The following is a 16,244-nucleotide window of genomic DNA, read 5'->3' on the forward strand; positions in this document are numbered from 1 at the left end:
AAAACACCCAGACGCCTTCACCACTAGCTGGGCTGGCCAGGATTTCTGGAAGTTGTAGTCCAAGAACATCTGGGGACCTCTAAAGCTTTGAAATGCTGAAAACTGTACATTGGATAATCTTTACTCTTCTTCCAAAGTCCTCCTTCTGGAGACTAACTGAGAAGGTAAATTAGGGATTGTGGAAGCAAGCAAAGAGGAAACTGTTAGGAGATACAACTCTTTACCGTTGTGAGGTCCTGCACATCTTTTACCAAGGTTATATATACCATTTTCCTTACTCACAATCCTATCTCCATTTTTCTTCTATCTTTGTTTTGTACACTAGGAAACCCCCCATCTGCAGTATTGTTATCCACAATTTCACTTATCCATAGACGAAAAATGTTAAAAATATTAAAAGAAGAAACCCAGAAATACTTTTTTTCTGTGATGTATTTATCAGAACTGGCCACTAGGGGGTGCCAGAGACCATGCTATGTATAGGATTTGCTGTTATCTGCAGTTTTCAGCATCTATGGAGGGGGCTTGGAATAAATCTCCTAGAGATACAGGGGTACTCCTGTACTACGTTGGTTTTTCACCCACATTGAAATCCGTTGAATGTGCCTTTTCCCTGATGTGTACACTTATTTATTTATTTTACCAAAATTAGGTGTGCCCTTTATTTCTCCAAAATAAATGTTCAAATGTGCAAATTCTCAAGAGGAGATGATCCTGTTCTCTCAACAAGTGCTGGGAGGTCAGTAAACCCTAGTTTCATCATCACAGGCGAATCAAGTTAGCAGAATCCAACAAAGTTCCTTTCCAGCCCTGAAGCTAGCAAGGCCTTATAAACAGAACTAAATTGCTTGTGGCAAGTTTTGCTGTCAAGGAGGCACAGTGAGGATTTGAACTCACATCCTCTGTTTGTGCCTACCTTGAGTTTTTTTTTTTTTTTTAAAAAAACAGAATTGAGGAGGAGGGGAAAGACTTCCCATTGCCTGGTTGTTTCGTGCTAGCCATCCTTTATGTAAAAGTTGGATCAGACCATGTAGTAGGTTACCTTCTCTTGTTGCTGAGCTTGCGAAACACATGGTGATTATCAATAGCCTGTCTCCAAAGGAAGCATCATACTCCCAGAGTCTTCAAACTTTGCAATTCCCACTGGGATTGAATTTTTTTTAACATGCACACATGAAACATGTTATCTAAAATGGCACACCATGGATGGATTTACCGCCTTCGACACGACACAAAACAGAGACTTCATCAGCCTAAATGCAATGGAAGTTGTCTGGAAGCCAGAGGTCTCCTTCAGAGAAAGACCACTAAAGAGTCAGGGAGAAAAGTGCTTCCAAAGCTGAGATCCAGTTTTATCAGTTTGAAAGGGGAAAAAAACCCCAGCAAATCTCCTGAAGAACCACCAAAGCTGGAATTTTCAGGACCCTGGACAGATCCCAGGATTTGGTCGCTTGCAGTGTGAGAGCCCACCTCCATTTCTGCCTGAGGTCCAGTTCCATGATTGGCGTTCAGCCTGCATTGGATTCAGCCCAATGCAATCACGATCTGAGCCCAATCTCAGGAATAACCTTTTGAATTGTTCTTCAATCTATGAAATTTGGAGGTACGGGTAACCCTTTGAGGGGACTGTGGACTTGTCAAATTTCATAAATATAGGTCCGGAGGTGTTTGTGCTAGCCACTTTGAAAATGGGTTTAAAATTTGCAGAAAGATGGGCTGCTTTTCTACACCACAGTAGGTGTCCGTAGTAAATATGTGCCACTTGCGTATGAAGACTTGGTTGGTGTGTGTGTGTGTGCTAGGATAAACATGTTACCAACTCACATACACACAGTGAAGACAGAAAGAAAAGGAAAAGACAAACTTGAGGCATTGAATAAACAATGCAGACTGAAATCACAGTAAAACTTAACCTTTAAAGCAGCCAAAATGGAGATTCAAGGGATGTGTTAAAATGCCACTGCTTAATAAAACTATTTCTAAAATAGCACTGAGACCAATATAGATAGATAGATAGATAGATAGATAGATAGATAGATAGATAGATAGATAGAGAGAGAGAGAGAGAGAGAGAGAGAGAGAGAGAGAGAGAGAGAGAGAGAGTCTGAGGCTATCATATATACAAATCAAATACAAAGATTAAGGGGTAGTGGGTTTGGATTCGGAGAGAGTAGGGTAGAAAGGATGGAAGTTTGGATGTCGGTAAGATGAATGAAGGAGAAAGACTGGTTATGGTAAAACGTCTACCAAATACTGATAAGACTCTTTAAAAATGTTCCCATTGCTGGCACCATATTAACAAAAGGGTATTTTTACACCCTTGAAGCCCTGTGAGTGGAAAGCACTGGTGAGGATCTTGTCCACAAAGGAAGCCCACTGAGAAAAATCCAGCCATGGTTTTGAAACTTTACACATCTCCTAAACCCACGTTTTCCTCACACTCTAGAACTTCTCCTTTTTAGGCCTTTGCTTCTTTTATTCCCTCTTTCTTCAAGCTACTCTGCTCGACCCCCCCCCACCTCCCTGTAACACTAAAATTCACATGTTAAAGAAAAAGAGTATTCCCTGGCATTCCCAAATTTTCCTCGCAGCCTTGCGCTTCCTCCAAAGCTGCATGCTGGGGCAACTGGATTTGCTAATGAGGTCTGTGTTTGCCTCCCAGCAGCCAATCACAGAACAAAAAGGAAGCTGATCTGCAGCATGAGAAATGGGGCAAGCTAGTGCTAGGATAAACAGACCCCCCCTTTTTTTATGGGAGCTTCAGTTCTAGAGATGCACAATCCATAACATATGGTTGTGTTATAATAAAGATGTCTCTTTCTTAAGGGATCTGTCAGCTGCTGAGTGATATTTAAAGCAACACTGTATGAAATGACGAACTTTATTGCTGTTCCTATGTGAGATCAAGTCACTCCAGTCTCAACTGTGATCTTATGAATTAATAAACTCTAAACTGTCTAACTGTTACCCGCCCTGCTCAGATGTTGCAAAGCGAAAGGCTGTGGCTTCTTTTATTAACTAGACCCATCTCGTGTCTAGTTTCTTCATCCCCTACTCCTTCCATCTTTCCTGGCAGTTTTGTCTCTCCCAGTGAGGAAATGCCCCTGAGGGAGGAGAGGATGAAGGCTCACACAGTTCCACTTTTTAGCCCAGTCAGGCCCCCAGATGTTCTTGGACTACAACTCCCAGAAGCCTTCATTGCTGGCTGTGCTGGCCTGGAGGACCCCAGGTTGGGAACTACTGTCTTAGTTGATAGGCAAGAGTTCTTGGTTGTTATCTGTTTTTTTTTTTAAATCAGTGATTATGTATTATAAAGGCTGTTGCAATGGGTTTTTGTTTACAGATGTTTCCCCCCCTTTATAACTATACTTTACTAGGATCCTAATTTTCTCATCTTCATTTTTAAACACTGGGCACTCCTCAAAGCTGGAGTCATAAATGACATTCCAGGCACTTTTCTAATGGTGAGCATTCAGCAAACGGAAAACTGATATCTACTTGGGGTGGCATCAGTGTTCTTTTACTTGGGAACATAGGAAAGTAAAGAAAGAAAGAAAGAAAGAAAGAAAGAAAGAAAGAAAGAAAGAAAGAAAGAAAGAAGTAGTACACTGCCACTACCCCCCCCCAGTTGTTCACAAAGACATTCCATAAAACTGAATAATGTTGCAACAAAACAATTCAATAGCTTTGTGAACATATCGGGCCACCTAACATGGCCAAGTTCTCCATCAGGACCCTCTTTCTTTAGACCTCCTTCTTTCAGCACAACCTTTCTGGGGAAGGACTGGCCATTTCTTTCCTCCGCTTTTATATGTCTGTCTGGTTCTCTACGGATCCCAGTTGTGTCCCAGAGGAACTCTTCCACTGTCTCTGCTACCTTTTCAGAAAAAGAGAAGCGGCGGCTCTCTCTCTCAGTAGGACACGGAGAAAGCTACAGGAGGGACCCCTGGTATCATCCCAGCATCCCCGTTGGTGGTGGTGGAAGCTCTCGTCCCCTTTCCATTCCTTTCCTGCTTCTTCACTTCCATCAGTTCCAGAACGACATCTCTTGCCTGCTTCTGGCTATCTCCCCACTCCATTTTGCCCCCAACCCATTGAAAGCCCCTTGGGCGAGCGACCCGTTGGCCTGTTGATGGACCCCCTGCCCAGCCCAGATCCTAATGGTAGCCCTTGATTTCTTGCAGACCTTGACGAGTGCCACTCCAGTCCTTGTCTAAATGGAGCTACCTGCGTTGATGGCATCCACAATTTCACATGCTTATGCCTCCCCAGCTACGGAGGGGATCGCTGTGATGTTGGTATGGTCCGCCTACCTACCTACCTGGCTTCAGCTCATCGTACTAACAGATGCATGCCCTTTCTTTTCACCTTGGGGTGGGGTGGGGAAGGATCTTGACCCATGCACACCCCGTGCTCCCAGTCTGTCCACCCATCCCACCCCATCCGCATCCCTTCAAAGCTAACTCTTAATAACAACAATACGTGTTTTGCTAAGAAACATGCCGACTCTTCTGCTTTCTCCTTCTAATATTTCCTTTGCACAATATTTCCAGACATTTTCTGGAGTGCTGGGATTTCTCAGTGACCTCATCATTATACATGGGAAGTGAAGGAAACCTTTCAAGCATGCAGTAGAGCACAGCATATTTGAGTATATTGCACTGTCAGCATTATATTGTCACAATATGCATGCACACAAGTACATATACCTATGCAGGCGCATGGAATTCCCCAGCATTCACTTGCTCAGTCCTACCTTATGAAATCCAAGATTTCATCCTACCAGAGCATCACTTCGACAGAGCACAGGGTCGGTCCCTCCAGAAGGGAGGGTTTCCCAGGCATTCCTCTTCTGTTCTATCAAAGTAATAGACTGATCTTCCATGAAATGCTTCCAGTCCTTTTCAAAAGCCATCTAAGTTGGAGGCATCTCTCTCTCTGTCTCTCTCTGTCTCTCTCTCTCTCTCTCTCTAGTTATAAGCAATGCCTCAAGTTCATTATGCAATAACTGGGAAGACTGGCCAGTATTGAACATACAGACATTCGGGTTCATACAGATGCCCTCATTCCACCCCCCAGGTCTAGTTTTATTAGAAACAGAATATTTTCCCCCTCTTCCTTAGGACAGACAACATGGGGCAATTCCTTCAGCCCCATGCCTAATTACAGAAGCTAGCTTTTCCCTACTTTCTGAAGGGTTTGGACTATAATGTCTATCATCCCCAGCCAACATAGATAATTTCTCCCCCACCACCCCAAAAAAAGCAAATACACACAACGTTGTACTTCATCCTATGCAAGTAACTGATGGATCCCCCAGGAGGGTGCTGAAAATTTATTTATTTCCTTGCCATGCCGCAGGTGAGTGAAGGGGAAAAAAATTACACAAATTCATTCTGGGTTTCAGTCCAGACGTTAAAAGAGGTGGTTCAAGTTACTAAACCTATTTTGAGAATAGAGTTCTGGACCCTGGATAGCTTCATTAAAATTCAGACTAAAATGTGACACGGATTCTCTGCCTCAAAGACACGGGTGCCTCCACTTCACATGTAAACACGATAAAAACATTGACAACACTTTTTGAAATTGCGTTTGCATGGAGCAACTCCTGAGTGGCGCATGCCCAATCCGTTGAAGGCCTGGGAGACCCCCACAGGGATTTCCCTTCCTGGCCAAAATCAGCCATTAAAAAGCATCCTTAAAGTTTCCTCAAACAGAACCTTCTGAAACACAAAGCACGTCAACGTCTTTCTCTCTCTCCCCCCTCCCTTCCATTTTGGCAGTCTTTTAAAAAGTTCTACCATTTTTCTTCACCTTTTGGCACATCACAGAATGGGCTCAGAAATTTCATGGGGCACCAGAGGATCCGGCCATAGGAGGGAGGTCGACGGCTCTTTCTCTCCGAGGAAACAACCCGCCTGGCGTCCCTCTTTTGAGTCAAGGGCCGCCTAGGCGTCTGGAAAGGGAGACTTGGAAAGCCAACCTCTCGGCACTGTCTTCCCTGGGGTCCTCTTCTCCAAATATCCTCCTTCTCCTCCTCTTTCTCCTAGATCTGGCGGAATGTGAAGTCGGCTGGACCAAATTCCAAGGCAACTGTTACAAGCATTTTGAGGAGAAACACACATGGGTGGATGCGGAGAATCTGTGCCGAGAGCACCAGTCCCACCTGAGTAGCATCATCACGCCCGAAGAGCAGGAGTTTGTTAACAGTGAGTAGGATGCTTCCAACCTCCTGTTTATTTATATATTTTTTGCCAGAAAGCATTGCTTAAGCACCTGTGATATGGGGCTCAGTGCCCCCTTCCGCCTGCCCCCCCACCCACTTGATTTTACCCATTCAACCCATCCACCAGGCCCTGCCCTCTCTTGCTTTCAATATAATGACATGCAAAGCGAATTCTGCTCAACTTCACCGTAGTTTAGCGACGTTGATCAATGGGATGGAAATGGCTGATGGGGTTTGTCGTCCAACTTCCATCTGGGAGCCTCCAGATTGTGTGACCTTGATGTACTGGTTTGCTTCCTTCCAGGGGAGTGGGGGGGGGGGAACTGAAGCCTTTTCTCCCAGCCTTTTCTAATCACAAAGCTTCATTTTTAATTCTATTCTCTTTTCTCTCCCCCCCCCCCCCGCTCCTCACCCTTCTCTGTCTTTGCTAGAGAACGCACAGGATTATCAATGGATTGGCCTTAGTGACCGAGCCGTTGAAGGCGACTTCCGTTGGTCTGATGGACACTCTCTTGTGAGTAAAGTTCCGGATGGACATGATCCTTCTTCTTCAGAAGGCAGCGAGAAATGACACGCAGAGAAAGGAAGAGGCTAGTCCCCTTCCATCTCTCCTCTCCCCCACCCCCCCAGTACAAAGAGGGATTGTCTAACTAAGACCAACCACCTCTGTGGGAGGGAGGAGAGATCCGTGTGATCCATGACATGGGTTGGTTCTGGGTCATGAACAGATGCGGCTGGACCCTGGATGCCAACCGGCAGTGTCAGGGATTCACAAGCAAGATGGTGGCAGGAAGCTTAAGTTAACATAGTGGTTATGTGCCTTTCCACGCACTGTGCACTTCGGCTCAAGCCAGAGGGTGGAACATATTTGGCCAGTTTCCGCACGAGGCTGGCCCAAAAGCCATTCCATCCTCTGGCCCAGCCTTGGCCCGCGTGATCCCGGTGGCCGTGGACAATCTCCTCCAGTGGCTTCCGAGAAACCTGCTCCCTGAGTTCAGTTTTGGATCCTCAAAGGTGGTTTTGGGTCTGGGAAGTGCAAGAAGGGAGCCGAGGAGAAACAGCAGAACGTGCAGGAGGGACAGGAAGGGTGATGGGGTCCCAAAAGAGGCCGAACCCGGCTCTCTTCTCCTGGATTCGCGAGTCTTAAACCTGGGAATGTGCATCTCTCCTTCCACAGCAATATGAGAACTGGAGGCCCAACCAGCCGGATAACTTCTTTGCCAAAGGGGAGGACTGTGTGGTCATGATCTGGCATGAGAAGGGAGAGTGGAATGACGTCCCCTGCAACTACCACCTTCCGTTCACCTGTAAAAAAGGAACAGGTGAGGCTTCCCTCTGTGTGCCAAGGGTTGGTGTGGGGGGGGGCTGGTGAGCTTACACAGCAACCCTTCCCAAGCGGCGCCCGCCACAGGTGTGCTTAACAGGAAAAGAGACCTCAGGGTATGCAGAGGCCACACAAGAGCGTTCCTGGGGTATAGCATCGCCTCTTGAATTCGACTCACGCAGAGGAGAGTTTTCATGCCAGCTTGTCCGTTGGTTTTTCCAAAGAATTTCCCCCAGAATTCATGTCTTTCTTCATGTTGGGGATGAAAAGAATCCAAGAGCTGTTGTCGTTGTTAGGTCTATATGCTGAAGAAAGGGAAACTGGTAGATTTTTCCCAGTCCGAATCTGCCCTGTAGCTCCAGAATCACCATTCAGGTTTCAGCCTGCCGTTTTTTGTTGTTGTTGTTGTTGTTGTTGTTGTTGTTGTTGTTGTTGTTGTTGTTGTTGTTGTTGTTGTTGTTGTTGTTGTTGTTGTTGTTGTTGTTGTTGTTGTTGTTGTTGTTGTTTTGGGGTTTTTTTGCCCAGGGAGAGAGATGGGACATTAAACCAATACTCTGATACCTTTGCTTCACGCAGGATCTGCTTACACAAGCCTACCTTATTATCAGTCTGCTTACAAAATCGGTGGGCATAATATCTGACTCCTTTTTAAAATATATATATATTTCCTGCGTGAAGCAAAGGTATCAAATTTGACAGCATCTTTAGCTGAGGAATAGGTCTGAACAACTCAAAAGTTGTGGTGTCTCAGTCAATTTGGAAGTTCAAGAACTCATTACAGTCCCTATAACCCCACACACACACTCATGAGGGGAATCGAAAAAACACAGGCGGCTATAACTGTCCATATCATCAAATGAGGAGCAGGTCTTTTGCAAATTTAATGGCTCTCAATTCCCCTTTGAGACCAAACCAACCTCAAATACATTCTACCAAGTAGCCTGTTGTTGAGAAAGTCAGTTTCTCTCTGGACTGAAGTGGACTGTGGCTAAGAGAAGAGAGGAGAAAGAAGCTCGGAGGAAACCAGGGTATCAGAAGATGTCATCACTCAGAAAGCCTTCCGGCTTCTAACTTGCAAATCCAGACGCCACTCTCCAGCTGCCCAAAACATTCCCATCTCTGTAACTTTTTAGTGGTGCCAAAAACATATTCCCTTGCCCAGAACTCGGGACCGTCATGCCTTAATCTCAAAGACAGCAGGGTGACAGATTTTCGCATCTCAAAATCAGGATTATTTACTGCGCTCATCCTGGCTGCCATGGTTAACAAAGGAAATGGCCCTCTGCAGCCACAGAGCTTGGCTGATGGGCCCGGCAGCAGAAGGCTCTTAGCAACATTGGCGTCAAGGTTCTTCCGAAGGAAAGGACAGACAAAAGCCATCGTGGTGGAATTCCCCCCTTCCTGTGTCAATCCAAGAATCAGGGCAAGAATAATATTGCCGAGTGCGTGCACATACTCACACACTTGGTGCATACGTAGAACATCGCCAGCAGATTTTCAGCGTGAGAGCTTCATCTTCCGAAGTCTTTAGGATGTGTAACCCCGTTTACCAAAACGTTACTCTTTCACACATACACACACGCGAAAAAAAGGTAAAACAGAAATAAAATCTTCCTGATTCTTGAAGACAGGGGTCAGTCAGTTTTTCCGGTCTTTCTTCCTGAGCTCAGAGCGTTGGCTTTGAGGTCCATGAAACACAGTGGCCTGGATGTAACCACTAGTTCCCATTGAACCCACAGGGTTTCCTTAATTATTCCTGATTTGATTCAACGGGGGTTGGCTCTCGTTTCTTCATATTCCAAATGGAAAAGAAGTTGAGCTTTTCATTCAATTGTGTTGTAACATTTTAGCTCTCATTTGTTTTTATCTGAATCTTTTTTTTAAAATTAGTCTTACCTTGAGACCAAAGTGGAGGTATAAAATAAATAGATAAGTAAACAACGGGGATCAAAATCCCACTCTTTTTTTTAACTATGCACAGAAGTCTACATGTTGGATGTGATGTTTAATTGTAAGGAAATAAGAACAGGGCTTCCCTCTTTGTGTTTACTTCTGTTGGGTCTCTGTAAAATCATGGAAGCTAAGGCCAACACTGGCTACTAGTTAGGAAAGCTAGATAGATTTATCTAGTATCCCTAGCATCTCTGATGTACTGTGGCTGAAATACGCATTACGAATAACTCATCATTAAAAGAGGTGATCCCTTTACAGCAAAAAGGATCTGACTGTCACAGCAGGGGCATTCCCTACCTCCCATAGTTTGAAGGGTGTGAACCTGCCAGCCACAAGTGTTGGTACTATCTCTAACCACTCCTTTTGGGCAGATGGAAACATAGATAAGTCAGTGGCTTAAGCATTTGGCTCCAGATTCAAAAGTTGAGAGTTTGATTCCCCACTGTGTCTCCTTGACAGGGGTAGGATTTGATGATCCATAGGGTCCCTTCTGGCTTTGTAGTTCTAATATAACGATGACAGTGATTAAAAGAGGCTAGATCAGTGGAGAATCAACATGGTAATCTTGCTGGGCCTCTTGCATTCTACCGCATTAAACTATCTTCCCCTTCCAAAGACCAACCTCACTGACTTTAAGCTTAACCCACAGGGGAATGAAAGCCTGGGTGGAAAAATGGCTGGTTACAGCCGCTTAGAGCCACTCTGAGTGGGAAGGAAGTTGATCATTTTGTTTTTATCCTCCGCAGTGACCTGCCAAGACCCGCCGGCGGTCGAAAACGCCAGGCATTTTGGTAAGAAGAAAGACCGCTACGAAATCAACTCCATGGTGCGGTACCAATGTGACCCGGGCTACATACAGCGTCACGTGCCCACCATTCGGTGTCAACCCAACGGGCACTGGGAGGAGCCACGGATAGCCTGCATAGATCGTACGTAATGCACATAATCGTTATCCCCACCGCCTGGGGGCTGCAGGCCAGGGGTGGGTAGGGGAAATGGCGGGTGGAGTCAAAGCTTCAAAACATCATTTTATGGGTGGAGCCAGAGATTAGTATCATTATTTTAAAACCTGTATCGATTCCTCTTTTTTTAAAAAAGTAATCTTCCAGCTGTTGCTGGAAGCAATGCGTGGCTGAGAGCAATGTCTTCAAGCAATGTGTTCTGTTACTTTGTCAATAATGTGTACAGTAGGACCCCCACAACCACAAAAATCAGTATCCACGTTTTCACTTATCCGTGGTCTGAAAAATATGAAAAATATTAAATGAGGAAAAACCAGAAATTCATATTCCAATGATGTAGTTACCGGAACTGACCACTAGAGGGATCCAAAGACCATATTATATAGAGAGTTTGGTGTTATCCATGGTTTTCAGCATCCGAGGGCAGGGGCTTCGAATTGATCACCCACAGATACCACCATCCTATTGTAATTCTTAATTTAAAAGAACAAAACTTTTTTTTAAAAAAATGTGTTGGCCAACCGTATCCCACAATCCATCAGCACAACTTCCCTGCAATGAATGGCATTCAACACCTTTGATGTTGCTTTTTCGTGAGCACTAACATTTAGGACCTTCATGGCGCAAATTTTCGTGCACCACGTCCACGTTTACCCATGAATTCATGATGTTGTGTTGCCCTCGTTGAGCACCGTGGCTCAAAAGAAGCTGTGGGAGTTCCTTCGAAGCCCTGCTCTGCCTCTTTCCTCCTTCTGTTCTCACGGGGCCACCCGGAAAATAACATATTTGCCAGACATCGGAATCCATCTCTTGAGACACAATTTGATCTTAAGCCAAAGTTCTTCCTGAGAGCGACATGACTTAACCTTGAACGAAAGAAATGGCATTTTCCTTTGTCATCCGGGGTGGCTGCCGTTCTCCTGCTAGGCTTAATCCGCCTTCTGTAATAACAGTTCTTGATGTCTGGAGCTTTTTCTTCCTTCATTAAAAACGACCAGACAGCGGTGAGGGGCGGCAGGCCAGGTTAAGCCGCTCAGGTTGCGGAAAGACTGTTAAAGTTTGAGGGCTGCAAGAACGATTGGTCTGAATCGCTCACACTCTCTCTCCCAGGTCAGACTGGACTGCAAGGGCCGGCTGGGAATTCAGCTTGGGGATTTATTTTTTTCTTCTCTTCAGTGCCGACGCCAAGAGTTGGCAACTTTCAGTTCTTGGCTGGCAGGTCGCACTCCACAAAGTCTGCCCTCTGCAAGCTTCTGTAAATCTTTGGTGCCTCTGGATGGTTTTGGAGACCAGAGGTTGGGGAGGTACCCGTGAGGTCTGTCCCCTCACTTTCCTCTCCACGGTTCTGAGTCAGAAATGCTTTGGTTCCTAGGCAAGGATGAGAGCCACCAGCTTTCGGCAACAGATGCTGGCAGCGGATTAGCCACCATCAACAGCCACTTCTCTTTTATATTTTTACCTTGGGGGAGGGGGGAGCCCTTGGAGCTTCATCTGCAGGCACAAGAAGGTCCCTACATCTTCACAAGTATAAAGGGTGTACAGTGGTGCCTCACAAGACAATTGCCTCACGGGACAATTAATCCGCAAGACGATTAGCTTTTGCAATCGTTGTTGCGCTTCGCAAGACGATGGTTTCCTATGGACGATTTTCGCAAGACAACGATTTTTCCCCATCGGAACGCATTAAATAGATTTCAATGCATTCCAATGGGGAACCGCATTCCGCAAGACAATGTTTCCTATGGATGATTTTCGCAAGACAGTGATTTTTCCATTGGAACACATTAAATACATTTCAATGCATTCCAGTGGGGAACCACGTTTCGCAAGACAATGTTTTCGCAAAACAGCGTTTTTCACGGAACGAATTAACATCGTCTTGCGAAGCACCACTGCAGCTTTAAACAGGAGAATCCACATATTGAAAGGGTCCTCTTCTTGAAGGACTGTCTGGTCTGATTCTGATTGAAGGGCAGAGGAGAAAGGACCATAAGAATGGAGAGTGGGGCCCGCCAAGGGTGGTCCATTCTGGCACATTGCCCACCTGCCCCTAGTTTTCACCACCATGGAAAGACTATTGTATTTCTCAGAGAGGAAGCCTTGTTTGTTTCAGAAATGAATAGACTGGCCAGCCTTAAGGTTGCCACTAGACTTTTCTTTCTGTTTCTATCTAGTTTCAGGGAGTGGAGTGGTTGCATTTTAATTTAAATTAAAGTGATCTTTTGCGTCTTATCCACATAAATGAGTGTGTTTTCTGCAAATCTACATCCTAGCTTGTCTGTCCTTCCTCCATTTCTTCCTTCCTTCCTCCCTCCCTTCCTTCCATTCATTTCCTCTTTTGAGGAGATGCATCTAGATGCCAACATTTATTCGGCCATTTCTACCACTGGCCATGTTGGCCGGGGATTTTGGGAGCCGTAGTCCCTGCCCACCAAAAGGAGGAACTTTTATTGTGCCCAGAAAAGGGGCTCTCATCTCCTCTGATGAAGAGGAAATGACCCCCCCAGCTGCCAGGCTGTATCTGGGGTGACACCTTGGCTGGTCCGCTGGCACAGGATACGACCAGCCTTTCAAATGGGAGCACCCTCTGCCTCACCACCCTCAGTGTTTGCCAGTGGGGTGGATCAAGGTGGAGAGAACAGAGCAAGGCCGTTTCCAAAAAGCAAGGCGCATGGCCAGCTTCAGCGCATGAGAGGGGAGTGGAAGCCCAACTGCATCATGGCAAGCAGGCTGGCGCCGTGGCACACTCAATGTGGACAGCCGGAGAAACAACACGCTACAGCTTCAGCAGTGTTTTTCCAGAGAGCAGGAAAGTGAGAGCGCCAGCTCAGTATAAGCAGCGCCTCTGTGCCCTTCATCCCGGGGTAATAACAAGGTGTCTTTTCTTCTCTCCCCCCCCCCACAGCCTCCACCTACAAACACAGGCTACACAAGAGGAGCCCACGTACTCGATCGAGGACCAACGGAGGCCTGGCACAGAAAACCACCCATTAAAGAGAGGACAGAGAACAAGAAGAGTTAAGAGAGAGAGAGAGAGAGAATGAAAGAGAGAAAGAGAGAGAGAGAGAGAGATTTTATGGAACAGTTCTATTAACAGAATCGATCCCACCCCCCCGTTGATTTTTGTTGTCGTATAAGGAAAATATATATATATATATAAAAGACAATCCCACCTTGTGTATATGTAAACAAAGCAGAACGAAGGAAAAACAGGGAAAGGAAGCTTTGCCGGAGAGCAAAGGAAAGAAATATACAATCTCAGCTTTTAATTTTATTTGTTACTAACCGCTTGAAGCCCTGCGTCTTGGTAGGGGCTCAGTCTGGGGGAGGCCCCGTGAAGTGAGGGTTAACTTAAATAATAAAGTTGCTAATTGTGTGCATGTGTGTGTGAGAGAGAGTGTGTGTGTGTGCATGCAGGCGCATGAGACAGGCAATATAATTATTTAATCTGCAGGTTGGCCCAAAACTCTTTTTTTTAAAGTGTTTTATTTTCCCACATGTTTCTTTCCATTGTTACAGCCTGTATGGTAGGGTCTGGGGGGGTATTTGGGGGACACTGGAACATAGCTTGGTGGCTTCGGTCCCCAGCTGTGGAGCCCGAGGTTGGGAGTTCGATTCCCCCACGGTGCCTCCTTGGCAGGGGCTGGACTGGATGACCCATGGGGTCCCTTCCAGCTCTGCTGGTCTAAAATCATTATGGGCTAGGTAAAACTGTGTAACAAAGGTGGAGGAAGGAACCCAAGACTTCTTAGTGGGAAGGGGGAATGGATGAGATGGTTTCCCTCTCTCCTGGAGATGTGGGGGGTAATGGTCCTTGCTCATTCGAATGCCTGCCTTCCTTGAAATAAATGTGCCTTGTTCAATCCTATGTGGAGGCTGGAGTGGAAAATGTCGCAAAGCCAAACTGGTGACTGTTGAAGGATGGGCAAGCAGGGAGGGCAACCCACGTTCTCTGTTTCCCTTCACTCTGCCGTTTTCCTCCTCAATTTCCAACCATCCACCGCCAGACCCAACATCGCTTCCCTCTCCGCTACCTCCACCACCCCTTGCCTCCTGTCTTTTCAGATGCGGGCAGAAAAGGGAGAGAAAGAGGCTGGGGGGGTGGGCGGTCGGTCAACCAGTGGAGCAGCTTCACCATCGTTGATGGGGGAACAGACCCACCCCTTGTCTTTGAACCCAACGCAGAGGAGCCCCATGAGAGTAGATCCATCGAATCAAGGGGATTTTTCCCCAGTGTCGATTTACCAAACTTTCACTGATTCTGTGAACCTGTTCCGGCTGGGCCTTTACAATAAGGGTTTCTTCTTGGGCGGACCCAACATGGTTTCCACTGAAGGCTGGCCAGAATCCTCTTTAGTTACAGCGGCTTGCATTGTGAGATACGAGCTCCCCACGAGGCTGGCAGGGAATCCTTAACTGCTGAATTCCAGGGAATTCCTTAGCTGCTGAAAGTAGCCAAGTGAAAAGCAGCGGCTTTTCCCACCTTACACAATTGACAGATTAGGTTGCTTTGTTCTGTGATGGGTCTTCAGGATTTAAGCAACGGAGGTCTTTGAAATCTGACTTCCAGACCTGAATCACATCTCTCCAACACTAATATGCTTCCAGATATACTCATATATCTGTAAATGCCTGTTTTTCTGCTTTCTGTCTGTGGCCACGTTTGCTGGTCAGTTCCACAGATGAGAAGTATTCTTCACACAAGGCCTGACCAGCGTGTGTCCGGTCCTGTCTCCAGGGGGCCCCAGGGCTAAGCTCCACAACAACTCTGTGAGGTAGACTAGGATCAAAGCTGTTTGCTGTTTCGAACCTGGTGCCAAAAAAATGTCAATGGGGCCCACGAACTCCATAATTGACTCCCCCACCCACAATTTTAGCGTAATCATACCCTTTTCTCCCATAAGCTTTTAAAACAATAGCTCACATTGCCAATCGATAGATATTTTCCTAGGGCTAAGTCCCATCAAATTCAATGGGGCTTGCTTCTACACAGACATGGCTATAAGATCTTGCGTAAAATGGTAAGGGGGCAGTGCCCCTTCTTGACTGCCACGCGACTCAAGCACTGCGTCCAAATTTCTTTGAAGCGAAACCCCAGGGAGAGGCTTGTCTCGTCAACCTTTTTCTCTCCCAAGAGGCTTGTGTCTTCCGCCATTTTCTCCCTGCTTCCCTCCCCGCTCCTGAGAGAGGCAAGTCAGAGCTATACGTAATGCAACCTTGTACACTTTGCTTCCCATTTCCCCAGACACACAACGAAGCAGATCCCATCCTCAGAGCGTTCTCTCTCTCTCTCTCTCTCAGTCTCTCTCTCCCCACAGGGACCGTGCAGGACACCTGGGTTCCCTGCACTTATTTATATATATATATATTAAATATAAGGATAATAATTATTGAAAGACAGAAAGAAAAGCTTAATCCTTTTCACAGTAATTTAAACCGACTCACCAACGTCGTTGGGATGCTGGCAAAAGCCCAGGGTTTGGCGTGTGCTTTGCATGAAATGGGGAGGGGAAGCGCTCAGAGGATGGGGCGTGGTGGGGGTGGGGGTGGTCAAGTGGGACCAGGAAGCACCTGTCCGTTTCAAAGAAAAGAACAGCTCAGAAAAGAGAGAAAGAAAACCCCAATCCGGAAGTCTGTCTCCTTTTTTCCCCTCCCTTCTCTCTTTCTTTCAGTACTCCTTGTGTGCTCGGACCTCGAGGCCTCGAACCCCATCAACAGCTACGCCTGGGGTGGTTGTGCTGTTGTGAAGGCTGTAAAAATAAAAGCTTGTTGTATTTTC

General features: G+C 46.2%; 1 protein-coding gene across 2 annotated transcripts in view; it reads left to right on the plus strand.

Moving 5' to 3' along the window:
* ACAN (aggrecan) overlaps positions 1-16,244 on the plus strand; it is a 52,826-nt gene extending 36,582 nt beyond the window's left edge. Inside the window, exons 13-18 of one of the 2 annotated variants that reach the window (XM_078380977.1) lie at positions 4,185-4,298; positions 6,051-6,209; positions 6,658-6,740; positions 7,404-7,548; positions 10,250-10,432; positions 13,371-16,244. In XM_078380977.1, coding sequence (XP_078237103.1) covers positions 4,185-4,298; positions 6,051-6,209; positions 6,658-6,740; positions 7,404-7,548; positions 10,250-10,432; positions 13,371-13,459 — 773 coding nt within the window. In that variant the 3' untranslated portion in view covers positions 13,460-16,244. The remainder of the gene's footprint in view (positions 1-4,184; positions 4,299-6,050; positions 6,210-6,657; positions 6,741-7,403; positions 7,549-10,249; positions 10,433-13,370) is intronic. The other variant, XM_020781677.3, reaches the window with a different exon arrangement.

The sequence above is a fragment of the Pogona vitticeps genome, chromosome 12, assembly GCF_051106095.1.
Source record: "Pogona vitticeps strain Pit_001003342236 chromosome 12, PviZW2.1, whole genome shotgun sequence".
NCBI classification, from domain to species: domain Eukaryota; kingdom Metazoa; phylum Chordata; class Lepidosauria; order Squamata; family Agamidae; genus Pogona; species Pogona vitticeps.